Consider the following 24787-nt stretch of genomic DNA (forward strand, 5'->3'; position numbering starts at 1 on the left):
GCAAGGCCCTGGGTTCAGTCCCCAGCTCCGGAAAAAAAAAAAAAAAGAAGGTCTTAACCTTTCTCAGCCTCTTCTGACTCCATTCTTCCAGCCTGAAGCAGTCTGTCAGGTCTCTGGACTCTCAAGACCTCCTAGCCTCAGCTGACCTCTCTAAAGTGCTCCACTTAATTTGCCCTCTAAGGCACCTTTTGACTTCACACAGGGATTTATCTTTGGCCTGTCCACTGGACTATGTGAGCCCTCTGTTGAGCTTTTCTGAACCGTAACTGCCCTGCTAGTGACACTGCCTTTGTATTCCATTTTGCATTTAAGTAAGAGGAGTTACTCATCCATTCTCAGCCTCAGTGATCTCATCTGTAAAATGGGAGAAACAACCTCCTTTGTGGAATGTTCTGGAGATTTAACTTGAGGATTTAGGCAAGGCTCTTACCACATTGGTATGTTACCTACTGATAAAAATATGTTGGTGAGGACTATTTTCGAGTAAATAAAAGAGGAAATGCGCCCTCAAGCCCGGCAAATGCTGGGATCTCACAGAGGAGAGGGATCCGCCACCTTAGAGGAGTGGAGGTCATGCTTTGGCAGGGGACCAGCTTTGCTTGGCGCTAGCCTGGCCTGCTGCTGTTCCCTGCCGCAGTGAAGGGTGAGAGTGACCACCCTCTACTCCGTCCTTCAGGGGTGGAAGAGCAAGGATCTGGATGCCAGCACCCAGGGCAGGACACACGCTGGGCATCTGCCAGTCGCTGACTGACTACATCGGTAAGGGTCAGAAGGACAGAGCGTGGGGAGGAGGGGATGAGCCCTGCCGAGGGCAGGGTGCGAGGCTGTGAGGGAAGGGAGTTGCAATGAAGGCAGAGGCTCCGGGGCCTTTCTCGTCCCCGCCCCCAACTCGTCCAGGCTCGAGTTTCATTCTCCCAGGGGAGAGTCGCGGGGGCCAGGGGGCGTAGCGGGAGGAATGAAGGTTGAGATTAGGGATTGGGGAGCCGGTCCCGCGGCGCCCCAGTGAATCCGTCGGGCTCGGGGACCCAGCGGAACCCCCCGCGCCCGCCTCCCCCCCCATCCGCCGGCGCGAGTGGGGCGGCGCGCTCCGCAGGGCGAGCAGCTGAGCGACCCTCGGTGCTGCGGCCCCCCGCGCCCCAGCCCGCCGCGCCCGGGCCGCGGGCGGCGCCCCTCATTCTCCCCCCGGGCGGGGGAGCCCAAGGCAGCGCCGGAGCCCGGGGGGAGCGCGGCCGCGCCGGCCAGGGCAGGGGGCAGGCAGCCGGGACGGCCCCGGGTAAGCGGGAGGAGGAGGAGCGGGGCCACCGCGGGGTGAGGGGCAGCCTGGGAGGGGGTGGCGGGCAAGCGGCCGTGGGAGTGGAGCTGGGGTCCGCAGCCAGCGGGGCTCCTGCAGCCCCCACGCCTGCCACGGATCGGGTCATTGGGAGCCCGGAATCCACCGGCGCCCCCACCCCCATGCGGACGTGGTAGGGACACACCACCCGAGGATGTACGACCCGGCCTTTAGGATCCTCAAAACCCCCACCTCCTCAGTGTGAGGTAGAAACCCAAGGTGTCCAGGCCGGGAAGGGACTAGAAAGAGACAGTGGCCCGAGTGTGTGACCCCTGTCTCTTGCCGGGAGCTGTCTGCAGACTCACTGCAGAATGCAGGCCCTGGGGAAGCTCAGGGGGCCTGGGCCCTGCTTCCTGGGACAGACCTTTCACCCCCACATAACCAGGCATGTGGGCTTAGTAAACCGCTTAGACCCAGGGCATGTGCCTGGGAAGAACCGAAGGGACATCTGTCCCCTCTGAGTTGGGGACAGGGCCACACTTAGGCCCCATAGTTCCAGAGGCTGGCCAGTGCACAGGAGGTTTGTTCTTGTACCCACTTCTTGACTCCCAGACTGTACCTGGTTTTGTTTCTTCTACTACTCAGAAAGAGTTGGTTTGGGGGCTTGAGAACCCGCAGGTAGGGTACATCCCGAAACCTCGCCACACCCAGAGTGAGTCTGTGTTCTTCTTTCTTGCTCTTTGCCCTCTCGAACTGCCCAGAACTCCCCCATTCCCACCTGCTTGTGCTGTTATGTAATTAACCCAGCTGAGTCTCTTTGCCAAGCTGGCAACATCCAGGGATGCCCCAGAGGCCTAAGGACCTGAAGGGATATCCGCGTGGGAGGGTTAGTTTTGTCTCAGTAGGGAGCAGGCTCAGAGGAGCACCTGTTGGGGAAGGGACTTGCCTGAGGCACAAAAGAGGTTAGAGTCCCAGGCTTAGCTAAGGCATCTTCCTCTCTTAAGTCTCTGGGTCTTGATTTGTTGGTGATAGATTTTGTTCTTCAATAAATCGAAAGGCATTATACACGTGTATATGGGTGCCCAGGTACACACACTACAAGTTCATGAGCCCATGCATCTGTAGGTAGTGACCCATTCCTAGATTACCCAGGAGGTTCAAGTGAGTGTCTGGGAGAACCTTAGATGACCAGTAGCCACTGTACATTGTAAGACCCACTCTGTGCCAGACAGTAGGCTTTCTGGACAACCTCACAATACCCATGAAGTTTCTTGGCCAAGGTCATGCTTTAGGTAAATGACAGAACTGGGAATCAAACCTTAGTGGTTCTTGCTCTAAGCCCCGTCCTTTATTTACCATTGTGCACACATATATAATCATAGATTGAGTGTTGTGAACCAGGACAGCCTGAGGGACATTCAGCTATGAACCATGCATATATGAAAAGAACATGCTTCTACCAGAACACACACACACACACACACACACACACACACACACACACACACACGAGAGAGAGAGAGAGAGAGAGAGAGAGAGAGAGAGAACATGACATGACGAAAACCATCAGAGCCCAGTAAACCCACTCTGCACCCACTTAACTAAGGGGAGGTCATCATTCAACCCAAGTTTTCGCCTTCCAGCTAAGAGATTTACTGAGCTTGTCTTGAGGGCTACTGGCTCTGCTCTACACATGTGCAGAGCATGACTCCAAAGCAGATGTTTTACCCACAGACCTAGAGCTACAAATCATCAAAGCTGGGGTTTGTGTTCGAGCTCTAAAAGCCACAGGAACTGAGCAAGCAAAACCGGTAACGAGTCCATCTCCAGAGTCCTGCCCCTTCCTGGGCAGCAGCAGCTGTGCGGCACCAGGCCCTATGAGCTCCGAGGGAAGTCAAAGACTCAGAGCCGGCTTTTAGCTTGCCACTGTTTAGAACCACTAAGCTTAAACGTGGTAAGCACCACAACCCATAGAAAGTAGCTGAGGTTCCTAGCTGTGTGGTTTGGAGCACACGGAGCTTCTCTGAAGTGCAAATAGAAATACTTCTCCCTTAGGGGAACTGTATTGACCAAGGATAACTGTGTAGGCAGGCCAGCAGCCAGTGCTCTAATGTATGACTCTCTAGCGTCAATGCAGTCATCTAGTTCAGTGGGACTTTGGGAAATGCCGGGGGCATTTTAGGTCATCTTGGTAACTGGAGGCTGCTGTGGGCACTGATCTCCTGAGAGTCTTGAAATTAAGATGTCCAGAATGTGAGAGCAGTTCTGCACAAAGAGGAGTTTCCTCCCCTGAGGATGCCAAGAGGACCTCTGCTAAAATGCGTTTGTTCTTTGAGATGAGCTGGAGAGGAGCTGATGTTTGTCCCAGGCTTGGGGCTGGGACTGGAATTTAAATCCAAGTCTAGCCCTCTCTCTAGGCTGTGCAGTGAAGTACACTTTGGTCGAGGGGAATCCGACCCAGTGAAGAATGAAGGGTTGCAAAAAGAGTGGATAAGAAAGGCGAAGAACTTGGGGACGGATCGAGATAGGGGTCTAGAAAAGGAAAGCTTTCCCAAGTGGCAATGGTAGCTTAAGCAAAGACGCAGTGGTGGGAAGGTTCAGCACAGGTCCAGGGATAAGCCAGAGCACTGAGCCTTCCCCCCCACCCCACTTCTTGTCCCCCCAGTCTAGGTGGTGGCCACAGAGGGCCAGAGGCAAGCAGAGGGAGCAATGGTTGGTCCTGACGGTGGCTGAGCCCCCAGCCCCTGGAATATGCAGCCCGGAGGAGCCCCAGGCAAGGACGCGGTGGCGGAGTGGGGCGGGAGGCATGGTCTCCACCTACCGGGTGGCCGTGCTGGGGGCGCGAGGTGTGGGCAAGAGTGCCATCGTGCGCCAGTTCTTATACAACGAGTTCAGCGAGGTCTGTGTGCCCACCACCGCCCGCCGCCTCTACCTGCCTGCTGTGGTCATGAATGGCCATGTGCACGACCTGCAGATCCTGGACTTCCCACCCATCAGCGCCTTCCCTGTCAACACACTGCAGGTAAGCTCCCTTGAGCAACCGGCACTGGAGAAGGGGAGACTACACTCTGCTTTCCCAGCTCTGGCCCCACTGTCAGGAGCTCTACACTACACCCTGGGCCTCCTTCCTTAAAGCCATCCCAAGAAGGTGCTCATTTGTGTGCTAGTGAATCCAGAAGATGTCTGATGAGTGTTTAATGTGCACCAGGCCCTACACTGGGCACCAGGATCGGATGGTCAGCAAAATCAGATATGGAGATTTGCTTTCAAGGAGCTCATAGTCTGGTGAGAAAAGACTAACATCAACAGGCAGTTATACAATGTAATGAATGTTGCCTTTGAAGCAGAGGAGGGAGCTGAAGAAGCGCTGATTGGAAGTGTCTAACCCACTCGGGAGGATGGGGTCATGGAAGGTGATGTCTCAGCAAAGTAGGGGCAGGAGAAGAGGAGCGGTTAGCAACACTAACATCCTGTTCATACTCAGCTCTGCCTGCCTCATGATCTCATTGTCTTCTGTAGAAGGGACAGCAGGACAGACTGAGACCTGAGAAGGAATGTTCTCAGCAGCTCTGGAGACCCCAACCAGATCTCTTACCCAAGGGCCTATCCTCCCAGGTACCCTTTTCCCCAGCCTCGGGACTGCTTCTAATCCCCTTGTGGTTAAATATAAATGTCCCCATTACCTGTATCCTCCCAGCTTTTAGAACCGGAGCCTCTGCATCTCTCTCTGCCTTTGGCTTGAGAGAAAGTTGACTTCAGGGGAAGCTGAGCTCCCAGATGTTGTTTGCTCACTTCAGAGTCCTCTGGCCTCACTGTGCAAAGAACCTGGCTAGTTGTAACAGAAAATTCAGAGATCTCAGGCTGGGGCCTGCAGGAGCTCAGCAGAATCTGAGCAATCCTCACAGAGGGGGCCCCCCCATCTATCCTGTTGTAAGAATGTGAGCCTGACCCAAGCGTGTAAGCATGTGTTCCACAGAGGACCTGAGAGGTCAGGGCAGCGAGGACTAGGCCAGACCCTTCTGCTTCCCATGTGGGAACGTTGCCAAAACCCCGCTCCAAGCCCAGGTTACTTTCTTGACGGTCTGTTGCTTATTTATCCTTACAATTCTAGAGTGGGTCAGATGCAGTTGCAACGCCTGAACTGTGGCCTAGAGCAGTTTGTCTGGTCTCTGCTCCTTTATCCTCTGTTTACTCTCCCTAGCCAGTGTCTCTGATTGTTCATTGACACTCAAGTAAGACGACGCTTTCTCATTCTACCTCCCCCTTTTTACATAAAAATAACCCTCCCATTCCCCTACCCTCCCGCAATGTTCTGTGTCTTCTGTGTCTTGCTTTGGTTGTTTTGATGCCTAGGATAGAACTCAGGGTCTCCACTCACTAAGTCATCATGCCACCACTCAGCCACATGCCCAGGCTTCTACCTTGTTTTTATTAAGAGACAAAAATCTTGCTCTGTTGCCCAGGCTGGCCTTGAACTTGAAATCCTCTCGCATAGTCTTCAGAGTAGCCAGGATAGCAGGCATGCATCTCCAAGCCTGGCCATTGCTTCTTCAACTTACCGTTTGGGTTTTGCTGGTTTGGGTTTTGTGGTGGGGCGGGGTGGTGGTGGTTGTTCTGTTTTGTTTTTGAGACAGGGTCTTTCTCTGTAGCCCTGGATATCCTGGAACTCACTATGTAGACCAGGCTCAAAGAGATCCATCTGCTTCTGTCTCCCAAGTGCGGGATTAAACGTGTGTGCCACTACGCTTAGAACTATAACTAAAGCTACTATTTCTTGTCCCAATCTGGAGGACATCATGATTCCGGTGGCTACTCAGAACTCCACTGCAAAGAGGTTTCCTCCTTATTGGACAACTGGTTGGTTTCCAATCTTTTTTTTTTTCTTTTTTCGGAGCTAAGGACTGAACCCAGGGCCTTGAGCTTGCTAGGCAAGTGCTCTACCACTGAGCTAAATCCCCAACCTTGGTTTCCAATCTTATACCAGTCTGATCAGTGCCAAATGAATAATCAGCCTTTGCATAAGTCAGTTTGCACATAAATTTCTATATTTACAGGATCAGTTACTAGGATGGATGGGATTTGAAAGGGATCTCCAGAGACCCTTCTCTAAAAGTTGAGTGTCTTATAAAACTTCACCATTTTTGGCACCAGAACAGCTGTTCTCAATAAGATAATTTAATGGTCGAGAGTCACCACAGCATGAGGAACTGTACCAAGGGGCTGCGGCATTAGGAAGGTTGAGAACCACTGTCCTAGAATATGAGAAAGGATGTTCTCGGTGCGGTCTGTGATTTGCATTCCTGACTGTAAGCAAAGTTGTGCATTTTTTCTGTATGTTTAAGGCTTTCTTTTTTTAAAGATATATTTATTATATAGACAGTGTTCTGCATATATATCTGTGTGTCAGAAGAGGGCACCAGATCCCATTACAGATGGTTGTGAGCCACCGTGTGGTTGCTGGGAATTGAACTCAGGACCTCTGGAAGAGCAGTCAGTGCTCTTAACCACTGAGCTATCTCTCCAGCCCTGTTTAAGGCTTTCTTTAGTGTTTCTAGTCTTTTGGGGCTTTTGTTTTTGTTTTTGTTTTGTTTTTGTTTTTTTCTTCTGAGAACTACTAATACCTGTTTTGGGTTCTTATTATTGGGGGGGGAGGGGTTATTTTTGAGTCAGTGTCTCATTTAGCTCAATCTGACCAAAAACTTTTTCTATAGCCAAGGATGACCCTGAACCCCTGAACCTCCAGCCTCCACTTCCCAAGTGTTAGGATCATAGACATGTAGTATCATGCTTGTGTAACTCCTCCTCTTCCTCCTTCTCTCCCTCCTCTTCTCTTCGGCTTTTTGAGACAGTGTCTCTCTACATACATAGCTCCTGATGTCCTGGAGTTCACTCTGTAGACCAAGCTGGCCTCCAAGTCTTCCTGCCTCTGCCTCCCACGTGCTGGGATTAAAGGTGTGCACCACAACACCTTTTTGCTTCTTAATGGGTCCTTATATTTGGTGCTATAATCTCAAAGATTTCACTCCTGGAGCATGGTTAAAGGATTTTTTGTATAGAAGTCCTAAGAAGGACGTCAAAAACTTTACGATCAAATATAAACCTTAAGAATCTTGATGATCGCTTTCTAGAAATAAAGCAATGCATGCTTCAGTCTAAAACTGTTACCATCCACAGCGCCTTCTCCTCCAAAGCAGAAAGCTGAAGCTGGAGGGCACGTGCAACCTGCCGAAGGAGATGCCCAAGAGTACATGGCTGAGGCCAGGGGACTGAAACCCTGGAGCTGTACTCAATTTCTATTTCTCCTCCCCTTTGTCAGTTAGGGGCTGAGCCCAGGGCTTTGTGCATGAAGCACATTCCTTACCTCTGGGCTGTATGTTCAGTCCATCCCCTGTACAGTCCAAATATGACCTCTAGGGGAACAAATTAGAATCCTATGTGGAGGGCCGGAGGGATGGCTCAGCAGTTGAGACTGCTCTTCCAGAGGTCCTGAGTTCAATTCCCAGCAACATGGTGGCTCACAACCATCTGTAATGAGATCTGATGCCCTCTTCTGGTGTGTCTGAAGACAGCTACAGTGCACTCATCTACATAAAATAAATCTTTAAAAAGAAAAAAGAAGAACCCTTTGTGGAACACGCTGGCAGGAAGGCTGAGGTTTTTCCATTCTTCTCTTCAGTTAAGGAGTGGAGGGACAGCCTAGCCAATCCTGGGCTCTCTTTTAGGAGCCTCCTGAGAGGAATGAGTGGGAAGCATTCTGGGGTCCCCTTGAGGAGGCAGTGTGTTGGAGGAGGGGGGCAGCTGTTCTCTGGCATCCCAGAAGAGAGCTTACAGCATGGAACCTATGCTCTCTCTTTTTTTCTAGAGATAGCCATTCCTCTTATGGGGCAAGAGGAGACTTTCGGAGGCATGCAGGCTCCTGCCCTCCCCACCCCTATGCCAAGGTAATGGGTGTCCTGCTGAACACGGTGTTCTCTGGTCTTGGAGGAAGCAGATTTGTCATTTTCTGCATTCTTAAATCTGTCCTCTGTATCCTGCCTCTGCACCAGAAATTAAAACCTCAGCGCAAAGATGCCACATCATCTCTCCAGGGGCACCCACTGCAGCATCTCCCGAGCCTTTGAGTTGGAGGCGCCACTTCCAACTCCACAGTCCACAGCTGCCACCCAAGTCTGCCCCTTCCACTTCAGCTGAAACTCTTACCTCGACCACATGCAAGCTGTCTGGGTCTGGAGACATGTCTCTGCGTCCTTCTGGTCTTCCTTTTGTGTGTAGTGGAGGTGCAACCCCAGGCCTCAGGCATGCCAGGGCGTACTTTATGACTTCGCTACACACACCCCTTCCCTCCCCTCCACAGTCTCGTCTCTGGGCCTCATGAGAAGAGGCCCTGCTTTCCTTTGCCTCCCAAGGTCTCTACCCCAAAGCTTCGGGGACCTCCTTTCTGCACACTGACTTCCCGAACAGACTTTTGCAATTACATCTGCTGGCAGACTAACTAGCTAATTAATCTCTCAGGGAACCTTCTCGTTAACACATTTAGCCTTTCCATGGGCCTACTCATCTTGCACTTCAGCTCCCCGAGCCCCTCCATGAGAAATTCTCTCAGACGAAAATATTTTAAAATACTCAAATAGTCAAGCCAGGCCTGGTGATGCAGGCTCGTGACCTCAGCATTTGAAAAGGCAGGGGCAGGAGGATCAAGAGTCCCGTGTCTCTCCCCTACCCGACCCCCTTATGCATCCAGTTTCGATCTTTTTTCATGCTAGCCTTCAGACAGCAACCTGAGGGCTGTGTTAAGGATAGGACTAACCTTGTTTGGGCTTGCGTAGGCTGTGGGTTCAGCACCATGGAGAGAGCTTGCCAGCGCAGTTGCAATTGTACAAGCTAAAGACTCACTAAACAAGAAACAGAAGGAGGGAATGTATAAAGTGAAAATAACCGGGTCTCGACCCTCTTGGATGTTCACTGCAGGTGTGAGAAACCGGAAATAGGATAGTTGTAACCAGACTATAATTCATGGCCTCAGATACAGGAAATAGCGGGCATAGTCCCCTGCTTGCAGGAAAAGTGGTAAATCAGAGCTTCGGCTAAGCCTCGGAAGATATTATTACAGTAGGTACAACCACTAGGTCAGGGCTGTGCTCTCAGGGGAATTTATAAGTGCACTTTGAACAAAGGCCTGGATGGATGGATCAGACAGATCCAACCTCCAGATCCACACAAGATAGTGTGGTGGGCCAGAAAGTCAGCCAGCTTGTGGCTTGCTCTATCCTGACAGGGGAGGGGAAGTTACAGTTCTGAGTACCTGTGTTCCTAGGGCCTGGCCTTCTGGAGGTGGGGGTGGGGGATAGAAAGGACTGGTTTGGGGTCCGTTTGACAGGGTGGCTGGAGGCTGGGAGGCCTCATGGCTGCTCTGACTGGCCGGGGGTGTTGCAGGAGTGGGCAGATGCCTGCTGCAGGGGACTCCGAAGCGTCCACGCCTACATCCTGGTCTATGACATCTGCTGCTTTGACAGCTTTGAGTACGTCAAGACTATCCGTCAGCAGATCCTGGAGACGAGGTGAGGAGCTGTGACAATCTATTGCTACTTCAGCGGACGCCTTAATGCTAGCCTGTCTCCAAGGTGGGGGGCAGTACACAGACGGGGGCGGTGGAGGAAGGGACACAGGTGAAAAGTATTGTTTTCTGATTCCCATGAGTCTCCACCCCCTTTCTTTTTTTCTTCTCTTTTCCTTCCTTCTTTCTTTCTTTCTTTCTTTCTTTCTTTCTTTCTTTCTTTCTTTCTTTTTTCTTGACAGGATTTCACTATGTAACCAGGCTAGTTTTGAACTCAAAATGTCCCTGCCTCAGGCCTCCCGAGTGCTGTAATTACAGGTGTGGGTCACATACCCCACTTTTATTGACTCATTTTGGGACCCCGACTTACTACGTTGGCAACACTAACAGTGAAGAGCAGGGGTTGGGAATGCATGGCCACGGATCAGTTTTGACATATAAGCCCCAGTTTTCTTGTCTGTAAAATAGGCAGTATCAACTTTTTGGATGTGTTCTTTAAAGATGTAACCTTCCTCAAGGGGTTAGGGCTGCACCTGGATAAGAGCACACGCTGGCGCGGAGCCCAGTGGTTGCGAGACTGGCAGCGCCCCCAAATTTCTGCCTCAACCCGCAGGGTGATCGGCACCTCGGAGACACCCATCATCATCGTGGGCAACAAGCGCGACCTGCAACGCGGACGCGTGATTCCACGCTGGAACGTGTCGCACTTGGTGCGCAAGACCTGGAAGTGCGGCTACGTGGAGTGCTCGGCCAAGTACAACTGGCACATCCTGCTGCTCTTCAGCGAGCTGCTCAAGAGTGTGGGCTGCGCCCGCTGCAAACACGTGCACGCTGCCCTGCGCTTTCAGGGCGCGCTGCGCCGCAACCGCTGCGCCATCATGTGACGCCGCGTGCGCCCAGCAGCAGCACTGTCCCAGCGAAAGGGAGGGAGGGGCGGGGCCAGCCTCCCGCGGGACACCAGGGCCAGAGCAGGGAACCCCCGGAGAAGAACTCTGGACTCCGGGCCTGAAGCACCCCTACAGCCACGCACCTCCCCCACGAGAATCAGAGGGCGAGAGGGAGCCTCCCCGCTACTCCTCGTCCTCCCCTCCCACCTGGGTCTCCTTGGGTCAGCCACCTTCAGTGCTGTAGTGTAGTGCCCGGCCCCAGGAGGGGCCACAACCTGTAGGCCAAGGAGCGTGTGAAATGGAGGGTGGGGTGAGGAGGTGCTGTCTTGGCCGGGCCCCTGCCCATCTTCCCCACAGTGTGTCTGTCTTTACCCTACTTCCCCCCTTCCAATGTCTGTCCTCTCAAGTGTCTGTCAGTCCTCTTTTGTCCTACCTACCCTCTAGTGTTTCTCCCTGCTCCCCAGCTCCGCTCACAGGGCTCTCATTTCCTCCATCCCCTTGTCGCGGATCCTGGCAGGTTTTTGATGCCAGGCCTTCTCCCCGGCAGCGCCACCGGCACAGGGCAGAGAGATGCAAGTGTCCTGAGGACCAAAGCCAAGGGGTCCAAGGGCTGAGGTCCGACAGCTGTCAGGGAAAGAAGGCTGAGCTCTCCCTCATCCAGGGAGACCTCCCTGCCCAGCAGCCCCCAGAGACGCAACCACCTACCTTCCAGCCTTAACTCAATGGTCCCTGCCGGGTGCCCCTCGCCCCTCTTGACCCTAAAGCCAGATTGCTCCCGGGCTAAAATTCTTTTTTGTTTTGTTTGACAGTGTGGAGAGGATATTCCTCAAAGGATCAGTTTCTCTCCATAATGCCTAGGTCCCACTTGCCTGTTACCTCCTGCACTAGGATGGGCTGCTACATTGAGGGATATGGAGTTTGTGGAGGATGGGGGGTGGGGAAGATGGTGCCCGGGAGGGGGTCACGTTATGCTAGCGATGATTCTGTGTCGCAGTCCCACCTCAGTCCAACTGCCCAAGACTCTGCCTCCATCAGGTCTCAGGTTGTCTTGATCAGTCTGTATTGGGGCAGAGCCGAACGAGGGAGTTGTGCCCGGGTGAGATAGGCATGTATCCCTACCCATGCGTGGAGGCCCTCAGGATCTGACCCCTTATCCCAACACCAGATTGGCCCTATGCCCTAATTCCTCACCCACCCCATTTTCCCCGGCTGCCTGGCCGGGTTTCTACCTCTCGTCACCGGAGCTGATCACTGTCAGTTTTGTACCGATTTAGAAATAATACTAATGGAGATTCCAGGAGTGGCCTGAGGGATTGCTCGGGGACTTGGAGGGAGGGAGGAAGAAGTGGTTCCATGTCCCCTGCCCTGGCCAAAGAAAGTTCCTGAGGCTGAACCCTCAGCCTCAGCCCTGGTCCAGTTGGGAGCATGATAAGGACCCTTTGTCAAGAGGGGTCCACAGGACGCCTGTACACAGGGGTACATAGCCTTTGTCAAGGCTGCAGTGCACAGACCAGGAAATCAGGTACCCAGAGAGGTGATGGGGAGGAATCTGGGGGCAGGGGTGGGATGGGGAATTTATGGTGTCCCCGTGTGGGAGGGAATTTATGATTCTCTCTTCTGCTTCCCCACTGAATCGCACTCCCTCTACCTAGTGGGGCACGGCAGTACAACAACAGCAGCCCTCACTCTGGGGCAGCCCAGCGTTCTGGGTTCTAGTCCTTGCTGTCCTGCACAATTTTGGGCTAGCGATTTGCCCTCTCTGAGCCTCCCTCTGAAACAGAGGCAGTGGCTCCCCTTCCCCACACTTCAGAGTGGCTGGGAGGGTAAGGAGAAGGGGTGCCCACTTTCCTCTCCTGCAGCCCCACCACTGGTTCCTCGGGGTGTGGGGTAAAGATGGCAGCCTCCCATGTGCCCGATCACCCCCCAACTCTGGGGCACTCGAGGTGAGGATGGGGGATCCAGACCTCTGGCTTGCCTCCACTGGGGAGTCATTGGAATGTAGCCCCCTCACCCTTTCCTCTTCACCCCAGGTCTTGGATTTCAGGTCCCTCCACCCCCATTCTGAGTCTCTGTCCTTCCCCTCCCCAACCAGGGTTTCCCACACAGGGTCTGGAGTGTGTGTGACACCCACCGAGCTGTTATTGGAAGTCAGATTAAAAATCAGGGAGTGTTTTCCCTCGTTTCTCTACTTCAGTGTCAGCTCTGTTGCTCATGGAGGGAGAAGCGGGTCCCTGCAGTGTGTGTGTGTGTGTGTGTGTGTGTGTGTGTGTGTGTGTGTGTGTAAAGAGTGGTGCCCCCCCATCCGAAAGCTTGGGACCAACCAAAAGACCAAAGAGAAAAGGTTCTGGATGTGACTCCTTTCCCTCTCCAGCTAATCACAGATCACAACCACACAGAGGGGACCATCGCCTCCCTTCACAGATGCTTGCTTACAAGGCTCAGTCCTAACTTCTTCTACATCCCAGTCAGGGTCAAATTTGGGGCCTCAGAACCATAGATTCTTAGACACAGAGGTATGATGGATGCCATTAACCAGTTCACTGTCATCCTGAGCCATCCCTGTTCTCAGAACCAGAGGCAAATCTTCAAAGATTGTCCAAGTCCAAGGCTGCCGACCAGCCAGCTTTCGGGAACCTGTGCGGAGCTGCCCTGTCGCTGTCCAAGGTCCTGAGCACCGAACTGATAAGGAAGCTTCGCTTGCTGACAGCTCACCCCACTTTGTCCCCATCGCCTCCAGCAGAGACCATGTTTGGATTTGCACCTCTCTACTCTTCTGCAGTCTTGGGGGAAAGATCCCAAAAGCTGAGACGCACATATGTCTAATAACTGACGGCTGTGGAAATGCTCAGAGGCTGAGGAGCTGTTCTTGGTGGCAATGATAAGATGGGCTCTATCACCCCTGGCTTGATACTGGCTTGCAATGAGAGGTATGGGCTGCCCTTTTGCACAACTGATGGGGTCTTAGGACCTATTCCTGGCCGAGACACTGTGCTGAGTGAGGGACTGTACTTTCTCACACACACACTGCTGCACTGCATGTGTTTTTGCTGTGCTCGTCCTGATTTGAGGCTCTTCAGACCCAAGATTCCTCCTCCGGTGGAAGTGGGGTTCCATCAAGCTGCATAGGCTCCCGGCTCTCTGAAGGCTGGATGCTGCTCTCCAATGAGATGCTGGTTTCTTTCTTTTTCTCTTCCTCCTTTTTACCTACTCCATTCACATCCCCTCCTGTGCCACCTAATGTAGCTTTTAAGAGCCTGCTTCCAGGAGCTGTCCTGGCTGGACCAAGGAAGGGGTAAACCAGTGGCTTGGGAATCCTGGAAGGTCTCTTTTCGGGCCTGTGGTCTCTACGGGGCCGGATTCGGGGTCTCAGCTTCAGCTTGTAAATGGATGGGACCTTCTGGGGTTTCCGGAGAGTTCTTTTGCCCTTGCCCAGACATACCTTGGCTTTATCAGAACTGGGGTCTGAACATGAATGTGTGGGAGCTTTCAGGTTGGCAGATACAGGCAAGGTTGAGCAGTCCTGCCCTCTTGCAGGTGACGTGGTCTTCACCGTGGTACCCTGGGCACTTGGGCGTGCCTTTCTCCTTGTTCCCCTCTCTCTGGAAACTTGCTCCTCTTTGGGGCTTCCTGGGTTCACAATTGGCCTAGGGAGGCATTCAGATCCTACCTTCCAGGCTTTCAGATCCACTTTTAGGAGGCGTGGAGGACCCTGAACCAGTTCCTGGATGACTTTATCATAAGGACCCCTAGGCTCAGGCCACATCCCACCCAGGCTGGGGACATAGACCCCACTTCGAGGGATGGCTTGAGACCTTGTACCCTGAGTGCAGGCAGCCCCCACCTCCAGCAGTTTCATGTTGGCCACAAGCTCCTCTTTAAGGTTATCATAGAGGGCTGGCTCTCTGGTCCTGCCCAGGGGCAGAGAGGTGTATCTCTCTTTCCGTTCCTGTGTACCCAAGCTCCTGGGATCTTCAGTCCCTGAAGAAATCTGTATGACTTTCTGGTGGTCCTTGCTTACGTCCACAGAATGATGCCCATGTGTAGATCTATCCAGATTCCCTGCAAGGGCCCTCGATGAGAGGGAACCTCTCTGCATGGAGCCTCCACCTTCAGTACCCAAAGAGCCTCTTCCTGGAGTTGGGGGTCGGGCAGGGGACAGCCGAATAGGGATCTTGGTGAGCCCTTTGCCAGGGGATGAAGATTGAGCAGACATGGGTTCACTAATCTCTGGGGAGGCTCCCTGGTCGGGGAGCCAGATAGTGTGAGGACTGGCTAGGCTGGAGGAACGAGGTGGGGGAGATGGTCCTCTTGCTGGTGTCTTTTTACTGGTGGTCTCAGGGATTTGGAGCCTCTGGGGTATGGGAGCCTTGGTGTGTGCTCCTTGACTGTCTGCTTCCTTGGGAACCCAAGACGTGGGTGTCCTTCCTCTGGGCAGTTCACCTGGGCTTCTATTTACTCTCCTTTCTGATAGGGTACTCTGTAGGTCTGGTCCCCTACAAGGAGATGATAGTTGGGGACCAGGTGATGACATCCTCTGAGACAGAGTTGGTTTTTCTTGGGACCTGAAAAGAAGAAAAACAGGCTTGAAAAGGACTCAGGACAATCAGAGGCATTTCCCATGGGAACACTATAGGGGGCTTAAAGAACTAGTGTTCTCCCTGGGACTGACCAAGAGCCCTGTGCAGGCATTCTAGCAGCCTGGGCACCCTTGCTCCCTATGCAACATATAGAAAGGAACTTCAGACCTTTCAAGGGAAAATTCTAGACCAGAAGACTGATAATCTTCCCATATTCAGGGCAGGTTTCAATCTTAGCCCTATCACAAAGTGGAAGAACACTGAGCATGGCCTCAGCCTCCTTCTCTACAAGATGGCTAAGTATTTGGACCAACTAGATGACCTTTAAGTCCCGGATGCTGTTTTGATTGCAAACACCTGAAGCCTTGTCTTGTTCTGCATCCCTGGGGTGTAGAGTCCAGGGCCTTGTGCATACTAGGGGAGCATTGTTCCTATGGGTTATGTGGTTTTTGTGATATGGCCTCCTGAAGTGGCCTTGGAAGGGCCCAAATTCACAATCCTCCTGCCTTGGCTGCCTGAATGCTAGGACTCTAGGCATTTGCTATCATATCTGACTTATGAGACTTTTTTGTTAGGGTAAAATATTGTTCCCTTTATCTTGGGAGATGAACCACTGAGAATAGTCTTATGGGGGGCACTTCTACATCCCTCTCTTGTACCTCAGGAATGGAGCCATCTCTCTAGGGGTTCTGGCCCTCGCTGGGAATTCACTACGGGGTCCAGAAGAAGAGGGAGTGGGAGGCCTCAGTTTTCGGCTGGAAGAGGTGTATGTCTTCCAGTCCACTGGAGGCAGTGGGCTCTGTGAGCGGCTGATGGTCATCAGAGGCTGGGGCTGTGAAGGCCCATCCTGTACCTTCACTTCATGCTGCACCGGTGGTCCTGGAGGCTTCAGGAAGCTGCCTGGTTTGTGGGCTACCACAATAGGCCCCAGAGAAAGAAGAAGAAAAAAAGAGTTCAAGTCCTGTTTATGAAACTCATTGTTCCACCCTGTCAAATTCTCCTTATTCCCCCGTAGAGGTACCAGAGCCTATTGTGGTAGTCCCAGTTTCTATAAAGGGACTCAGGGGACACAGTCTGGTCAGGGAGCCCAACATCAGGATTTACTGAAAGCTATGTGGCATTGCCGACCTGCAACTTTTATTTAAATTGTATGCTTATTCAGGGTGACTTGAGGTACTGATGCAGATTAGAGAAGGACTGAAAACCTCCTGAGACAGACTTCAGCCCCACTGTGTGGACCCAAGGCCAAATCTGAACTCTACTGACGTGTACCTTGGCCAACGTTTCTGCATGCCTTGCGCGCCACCTTGTGGCTACTCTTAGTATTGAGCCATGACTGCCTTTCGGTCCTCACCCACAGATCCCGGTACAGCGGGCCCTGAAGATCAGGCCTATTTACCCTCCCACAAGTGGCCTCTCAACTAGGAGCTATGTCTAATCAGCCCCGTAGGGAAAAACTTCTGGGGAACTCACAGAGGGATGTGCACCGGCAGGGGTCATGTTTATCCAGATAATGACCCAGCGTGTCCCAGCCACCCCCAACACGTACCATCACGTGGCTCCGGAGGATCTGAGGGGACAAAAGTGAGGTTGAGAGCTGAGTGGAGGGTTTTCCCTATTCCTGTATGCTCCCTTACACACGTGTGTGATTGGGAGACCCGCATCAGACATCACTTGTCAAGGGTGGGGGCCAAACTGCTAAACAGGAAGCAGCACAGCCACAACTGGACAAGGGATCACACAGGCATTTGGAATACTCGCCAGGTCCCAGGACACTCTTGTTGCCATACAGGGCTTTGCGCCTGCCTCTGCTTGCAATTGCTATGGATCTATTATGCCCGTGATGTGTGTCAAAGACAGTAGGAATCCTGCTCAACTCTGAAATGGCACAGGTCCTATAGACTTTCCAAACTTTAATTCCCACAGTTCAAAAGTGGAGCCACAATCCCTGGCCCATGTCCACATCACAAGACTACTTATTGCCACAAGGTCTCAGGTTGTTGTTGGCTCTGCTCCAAGGTGTGCTCTATGCCCCCAAGGAAGGGGCTTGGCCACGCTCAACTGCTGTCCACATTCCTAAGCATAGAGCATCTCCCGGAGATGAAGCCAGACACGGGGAAGGGCTATCGAGAAGCCTACCCCAGATCTTCAATGCTGCTAGAGGGGGGTACTTTGGGATCCACATGGCTGGGGCTGCACACGGAACACAAAAGCCCAGGTTCTTGGGTCCCTTACTCTGACCTATCCTATGGAGTAGGAAAATGAGGGTACCCCCTTATACTGTATTTCTGCCTGGGGGCACCCTGTAGACTCGGCTCTGATGGAGATGCTGGAGGATGATGATACCAGCTCTACTGAGGGGAGCATATGATAAGCTTGTCAACTTTGACTGGATCTTCTGGAAATTTCCAAGATAAGGGAAAGCCTCACGGCCCGGTGACTTGGGGTGCATGGTGGGTGACTTCCTGCCCTCACCCCCAGGCTTAGTCAAGGTTCTATGAAAATAAATCCCAATTCACTGACCCTGGATGTCCCCCCACCTAAGTCAGACTTACCCGGATGAAGATGAGAGTGTTGGAGTCCCCCACTCTGTACTTGCCATCAGATATCTTGACCATGGAGAATTGCACTGGGCATGTGCAGTGGCTCACAAGGCTCTGCACCTGTGGGCAGTGGTGGCAGAGGCTCAGGTCTCTTCTCTGCCTGAGTACCTAAGGCTACTCTTATACTGGGTCAAGCTAAGTACCACCAGGCTGGGGCTGAGGTCAGGGCTGGGGACTGAGAGGCAAGTAGGAAGGGGAAGGCTTTTTAAAACACCTGGGGCAGCCCCCTGGTGTCCACTTCCCCTGCTGATGGTGGGATATATTGAGCTGTGCTATCTGGCCATTGTAGAACATCCATCACAGGCCTTCAGGTAAGAAACCGTCCCGAAGGATTGCTTGGGCTCATGAGTTTGAGACCACCTTTGGCCACACAGCAAAGGGAAGGAAAGAGCAGAGCAAAGCAGAAGAGAAGAAATGGGGAGATGGGGGGAAGAAAAAATGAAAAAAGGGGGGAAGCCTCTGAGAGCTCCACTTTCCGAAGTGACGGGAATAGGGATAGCCTCAGGGAGCTCCTCCATGGTGCGACCCCACTCTTTGTCCCATGGACTTTATGTTGGGTTACTTAAGTCTCACAGAAAATAGGCACTGTGTCTCCTTACACTAGATGCTGGTGAAGAGAAGTTCAGAAAGGTTAAATGATTTGCTCAAAGCCACATGGCGGGCGATAGCTGGTAGCGAGGACACCACGTTCTTGACACCCAGTCCTCAGGGCTAAATGAGAGGTGCAGTGCCAGGCTGGTGCAAAGGCAGCAATAGCTGATGTCACATGTGGTTAGGGGTGGGGCTCAGTGTGGAGCAGGGCAGTGGAGACTGGGAAAGAGGAAGGCAGGGCACATGCGCGGCCTGAGGGCGTAGCCGGGCACCTCACCATCTGGTCCAGGTTGTGGAAGTGGCAAGGCCTGCGGGCAGGGGGTACGGGTGGTGGCGGGTCCGGGGAGGGCAGGTCCAGGTCGCGCCGCAGCTCCTCCTCAATTTCCTCTTCCAGATACACCAGGGAGGGCGCTGCCACCCCAAAGCGCCAAGCGCGGCGACCCAGCTCCAGTAGACATAATACCACGCTCTTGACGTTCTTGCGTAGTACCAGGTCCTCTGTCTCGAACATCAGCACCTCTGGTGTGGGACAAAGGAGAGAAGGGGGCACGAGTGACTTAAGTCTCCCTCTGGAACCCATCCCAAGGCAGGGAGGGGTAGTGGATACAGGAGGATGGCTCCAGTCTCAGCATCACAGGTGGAGGAAGCTCTTAGAAGGAGTCCACACGAGGCAGCCAGGCTAACTGCAGAAGCTGGTATTTGGAACCTGGCTGATCCCAGGGCAAAAGGAGAGCTCTTCCTATCTGGCTCTCCTGCGGTCCACTTAGCCAACAAGAAGATCCTAGCGGGAAGTAGTTTCTCCTCTTCTTCCCCATCCTCCGGACACCCTAAATTCAGCTCTAGATAACAAGGCTAACTTGACTATAGACTTTGGCTGCCTTACCCTAAAAGGCTCAGTCCAGGACTGCTCTCCTTAGCCCAAATCTCCTCCCTCTTGTTGCCCTTGCTGGAGTCCACTACTATGTCATCAGACTGACCACCTTCCCATTCCCATTCTGGGAGATATATATCTTTGAAACACGCATCACCCTGGGATGTAATTTCTGAATTTACCTGTCTGCCTTCCTAGAGCATGCATTCCCGGGCATTTGGACCCTACTCGCCTAGGTACCCATCATGCACTGGAAACAGAAGAGGCAATGCATATATCCTCGTGGATTTAATCGTTGGTGAATGTCTATTGGTCATCAGTGTGACTTACTAAGGATTTACTGTGAAATGGAGAAACTGATGCACTAAAGGAAAACCACTGCATGGAAAATCTAGAATACTTCAACTCCTGACCCCCAGGTCTAACTTAGCTTAAGTCTCCAAGTGATGCGTGCCCCTACAGCATAAAGGTCTGAGGTGGTTGCATTACCTTGGATCCCCATCTCCTTGCGACACCACTGGATAAAGTTGGAGATGTTGTCCCTGGCCTGGAACGTACCCGGCTGAGCAGCCCCATTGCAGAAAACGCCAACCTGGGGCATGGGAATCTTTTGAACTCTCTCAGGTGCCTCAGCCAGGAAAGCCAGAGCAGCCTCCGTGACGGTGTTGGCATGCCGGCACAACACCAGGCCAGTCTCCAGCACCCGCAGGAAGTTGGCTGCGTCAATGTCCAGCCCGTACAGATCCCGAAGCCACTCAGCCAGGTCTTCCTTCATGACCTCCAGGTACTGCTCGCTGGACTTGAAGGGTCGGATGCTGCGCACAGGAGGTCCTGGGGTCCTGGGTTTCCTCCCGTGTCCCACATGCTGAGACATGATTGGGACTCAAGTATGGGAGCAAGTAGGAGCCTCCTGTCCCACACTGTTGGCACTTTACTTCTGCTACCTGCTAGGTCAAGGTCCTGGCGCAGTTCTCCTTGATTCAATGGGTCCCCTTCAACCCTCTAAGATCCCAGCGTGTCTGACTCTGCGGCTTGCTTGCTGGGGCTTCAGTCTCTGGGCGAGGCCCAGCCCCCACTGCCCACATTCCTCAGTCCCTGCCTGAACTTTGGTAGCTTGCAGCAGCAACCGACCTCACTCTCAGCTGCTTAGTCCATTCAGAGTTCAGAGCTTCGGGGACTGGTGGAAGTTGAGGGTAGTCCTCTCTTCCCAGGGCTGGACAGGTCATCTGCTGCCATGGTCATCCGCCAGGGAGCCCAGGGAGCCGGGAAGACAAGCATGTCGGCCGCAGCCTGCTGCTCTGCTTTCCTTCCTCTCCTTGGAGACAGCAGCTGCTACAAACACTCCTTGTTAACCCTTCCTTCCAGCAGCCAAGTGCCCGTTGGCCTGAGCACAGGGGGCCAGCCAGAGAAGATGGGACTGGGTCTCTGTCACAGTTGACTCCTGGGGGCTTTGGGGTAGTTGAGGGAGAAGTTCAGGGTCTGGGGCTTAAGGATGGGTGAGCACTGGAAGTGAATGAGCAGAGACACAGAAATAGAGCCTTAAGATGGGAGCTTTGCCCTAAATCCCTTTGGAGGTGGCACGCAGGCCCTGGTCTCTCTGTGCCTTAGTTTGTCAACTGTCCAATGGGAAGGACAATGACTATCCTAGGGTGCTGTGAGGAACAAGGGAATTGTGTGTGTGTGTGTGTGTGTGTGTGTGTGTGTGTGTGTGTGTGTAAACACCAGAATACACAGACACAGCCTGGGTGAGCCCCAGCACTCCCAAAGCTCTCCCAGCAGCTCTGTCTGAACGCCATGACTCCCATCCGCTCTGGAGAATTTGTTCCATCCATGTGATTCTTCTAGAACAATCTCCTCCCATGGTCACAGCAATGCATTCTCTCTCTCTCTCTCGCTCTCGCTCCGTCCCTCCCTCCTCTTCCTCCTCCTCTTTCTTCTCTGTTTTGTCCATGTATGTATGTATGTATGTATGTATGTATGTATGTATGTATGTATGTATGTAGTTAGTTAGTTAGTTTTTTGGGACAGTGTTTCTCTGTGTAGCCCTGGCTGCCCTGGAACTCACTCTGTAGAAGGCCTCCAACTCAGAGATCCAACCACCTCTGTCTCTAAAGCGATGAAATTAGAGACAACACCCCACCATCCCCTGGCTAACAGAGTTCTTAAGCCTCTACCATGTACCAGACACCATCACAGAGCTTAGATAGAGCAACAAACAAAAACGTCACTGCCTGAACTCATGCAGGCTACATGTATGTTACATATATGTGACTGGGAGGTGGGTGGTAGATGAACAAAGAAGTCTGGTTCAGAGTGCAGGCACATCCCCATAATTTCAGCAGCTGGGAAGCTGAGGCAGGAGGGTTGAGAGTTCGAGGCCAGCCTACATAGCAAACTCAAGTCCAGATTGGCATACATGGTAAGACCCCGTCTCAAAAAAAAAAATCAAAAGACAAAACAAGTAACAACTGAATAGATGGGTAGTCAATCAGGCAGTGATAAATACCAGGAGGGGATACAGGAGAAGAGAGTGGTGGCTTTAGAGGAGGTAATGCCATTCATACAGGAAAGCCTTGATGACAAGGTGTCACCTGAACTGAGACCTGAGAGAATGAGGACATGAGCCTGCATGAGGAAGAAAAGCCACCAGTGCCGAGGCTTGGAGGCAGGAGCATGCTTGGTATGTTCCAAGAATAGCAGTGCTAAAAAAAGAAAGAATAGCAACAGGAGGTAGCTGGAGAGATAGTTCCGCAGCACTTAAGAGGGATCGCTGCTTCCCGGGACCCATATAATAACTATCTGTAACGCCTGCCCCAGAGGATCTGATGCCCTCTTCTGTCCTCCATGGGCACCTGCACACCCATGGCGCACAGACGTACACACACACACACACACACACACACACACACACACACACACGTTTAAGAACAAAAGTGAGGAGGGATGGACAGTCTGCTCGGCAGTGAACAACACTGGCTGCTCTTGCAGCAGACTTGAGTTCAGGTCCCAGCATGCACATGGCTGCTCACAGATAATTGGTAACTGCGGTTCCAGGGGATTAGGCACCCTCTTCTGGCCTCTGCTAGCACCAGGCTCGCACATGGTACACATACACATATGTGGGCAAACACTCATAGAGATGAAATAAAAATAAACAAATCTTTCTTAGAAGGATGAGCAGGAGAAGGGCTGGAGGGATGTCTTAGTGGTTAAGAGCTCTCTGGCTGCTCTTCCAGAGGATCTGGGTTTGATTCCCAGCACCCACATGTAGCTCACAGCTGTCTGTAACTCTAGCTGCAGGGGATCCAACACCCTCGACGGGCCTCCCTGGACAACAGGCCATGAATGCATATAGTAAACAGAGTATGGTATAGCAGCAAGCACATTAAATGAGTAAAACCTGAAAAAAAAAACAGTAAAGAGAACAGACATGAGGCAAGAAGAAATGAGGCCCCAAGTCAGCCAGAGCCTGGCAGGGGGATGCCAAGATGCCTTTTCTCTGAGTGAAATGGTGAGTGTACTATGGAGTTGAGGGTAGGGACACGCCCTTACTTGGGCAGCTGTGTGGAGGGACTGCAGTGCCACAGGAATAAGTGAACTTTGGAATACCAGCACCATCTAAGGAGGGCAGTGGCGGCTTAGACCAGGTGATGACAGGGAGCCACAGGCCATGTTGCCCCTGCAGAGTTCATAGAATTGATCTAAAACAGGGTGTCCAGCCTTGACACTCTGAGGCCCTGACTAGTTAGTTCTTTATTGTAGAGGACTGTCCTGAGCACTGTGGGACATTTGTCAGAAGGTCCTCTCCCCACCAATATGCCCATAGTATGTACCTCAGACTGTTACAACATCTTAGAACATCTCCACTATTGCCCTATGTCTTCTGAATGGCAAAAATCTTCCCTTTCTTCACCTAGGGAGCTTCTCATCTAAATGATCATGTGACCCAGCACCATCCACACAGAGCCCTACCTGTGATTTTTTTTAAAAAAGCTTTTAAAATGTACTTTTATTTATTTAATGTCTGTCAATGTTATGTTTGCATGCGTGTCTGTGTACCACGTGCATGCCTAGTGCTCTTGAGGCTGAAGAGGGCATTGGATCCCCTTGAACTGGAGTGACAGAGTGTGCGAGTCACCATGCGGTTGTTGGGAATTGAACTCAGGTCCTCTGGAAGAGCAGCCAGTGCTCTTAACTGCTGAGACATCTTCCCAGCGCCCTTCTCTGTGGCTTCTGAATTGGTGCTACAAGACGGGCTTCTCCCAATTGGATGTTATGGTTTTAGGGATGCAGTTGTGAAGCCATGTTCCCTGTATACATAGAGAGCTAAGGGAAGGACTGGCAAACAAACATAAAGATAAAGGGACAGAGGACTTTGGGGTACACAAGACCTTTGGGGACAGGGAACCTTAGGGTACTGGAGTTCTTATTTTTGTTGTCTAATGCCAACCACTTGTCTTCCTGCCCATCTGTCAGCCAGATAAAAAACGAAAAGACCGCCTAAAACAGTGACTTGTTCAGAAGGAAGTAACACATACACACACACACACACACACACACACACACACACACACACACACACACACAAACACACACACCTCAAAGTAGGTAAAAGGATGGCTTTTCTGTCTGTGGCTCCCTCCAGTTACTACTACCACTTACAGAATCCATCCCGGCTTCCCAGGGCTCTGTCTTCCCCAGACTTGTGGAGAAGATGCAGAGAGTGCGTGGGCTCTGACAGCTTCCTTTAAGGATGTGACGTGTAAGGTATATACGTAACTTTTCTTCACATGAGCTGCGCCAAGGTTTAGGCATTTGGCCCCACACAGCTGCAAGGGAGGCTGAAACTAGCTGGTGGCCATGAGTCCTGTCAGTCAGTGTTCAGAGGTGGTTCTTCACTAAAAGGAAGAAGGGGAAAGTGGAGACAGAGACAAATTATAGTCCCAACCATACAGTAGTCCCACAAACAAAATCTTTATAAGTCTTGGCTTTGTGGTTTGTGTAAAGAGTCAGGCAGCAAATCTTTTGGCTTTTGGTGCCATATACCATCTGTGTTACAGATTGCCCTTTGTTTTTTATTTTAATTTTTATGACTCAATTAGCATGTAAGGCAACATTCATATACAATCAGACTATGTGTACATACAGGATCTAACCTGCCAAGCCTTAAGTTATCTAAGCTAAAATTTTAAAAATCTGTAGTCTGTTTCAGTTAAATACAACGTTTCCTCTAACATGCACCCATATGTATGTGCACATACAGCGTGCATGCGGAAATCAGAGGGCAACTTGCAGGGGTCAGTTCTACTCCTCCACCATGTGGGCCCAAGGGATCCAACTCAGGTCCCCAGGCTTGGTCAAAAGTTTTCTTACACTCTAAGCCACGAGCCTTCTTGCTGACCCAACCTCAGGGGTTTAAACCTACACATGAAAC

General features: G+C 52.1%; 2 protein-coding genes across 15 annotated transcripts; one reads left to right on the plus strand and one right to left on the minus strand.

The window, feature by feature from the left end:
- The first annotated feature begins 617 nt into the window (after window positions 1–617).
- Window positions 618–12899, plus strand: Rasl10b (RAS-like, family 10, member B). 11 transcript variants are annotated; one of them, XR_015630619.1, is made up of 6 exons: window positions 618–759; window positions 3936–4292; window positions 4790–4885; window positions 8133–8211; window positions 9704–9828; window positions 10438–12899. XR_015630619.1 is itself a non-coding variant. In XM_087572105.1 (5 exons), the coding sequence occupies exons 2-5, from the start codon at window positions 4077–4079 to the stop codon at window positions 10706–10708; spliced, it is 708 nt and encodes a 235-aa protein (XP_087428231.1). In that variant the 5' UTR covers window positions 618–759; window positions 3936–4076; the 3' UTR covers window positions 10709–12899. The 11 variants fall into 11 exon arrangements, 9 of the variants coding, with proteins under 9 accessions (XP_087428231.1, XP_087428236.1, XP_087428233.1 ...); XR_015630618.1 differs by lacking the exon at window positions 618–759 and adding an exon at window positions 1075–1273; XM_087572105.1 differs by lacking the exon at window positions 8133–8211.
- Window positions 12900–13253: 354 nt separating this feature from the next.
- Gas2l2 (growth arrest-specific 2 like 2) lies at window positions 13254–20677 on the minus strand. Of its 4 annotated transcripts, none has more exons than NM_001105823.2 (6): window positions 19843–20227; window positions 18760–19001; window positions 17844–17951; window positions 16762–16858; window positions 15948–16200; window positions 13254–15273 (listed from the first exon to the last, which is right to left on the minus strand). In NM_001105823.2, the coding sequence occupies exons 1-6, from the start codon at window positions 20225–20227 to the stop codon at window positions 13785–13787; spliced, it is 2574 nt and encodes an 857-aa protein (NP_001099293.2). In that variant the 3' UTR covers window positions 13254–13784. The 4 variants fall into 4 exon arrangements, 3 of the variants coding, with proteins under 3 accessions (NP_001099293.2, XP_087426731.1, XP_087426730.1); XR_015630387.1 differs by having other exon boundaries at window positions 13924–15273; window positions 16838–16858; window positions 19843–20677; XM_087570605.1 differs by having other exon boundaries at window positions 13924–15273; window positions 16142–16200; window positions 16838–16858; window positions 19843–20677.
- Window positions 20678–24787: the final 4110 nt, after the last annotated feature.

This window comes from Rattus norvegicus, chromosome 10, assembly GCF_021556685.1.
Source record: "Rattus norvegicus strain SHRSP/BbbUtx chromosome 10, alternate assembly SHRSP_T2T, whole genome shotgun sequence".
NCBI classification, from domain to species: domain Eukaryota; kingdom Metazoa; phylum Chordata; class Mammalia; order Rodentia; family Muridae; genus Rattus; species Rattus norvegicus.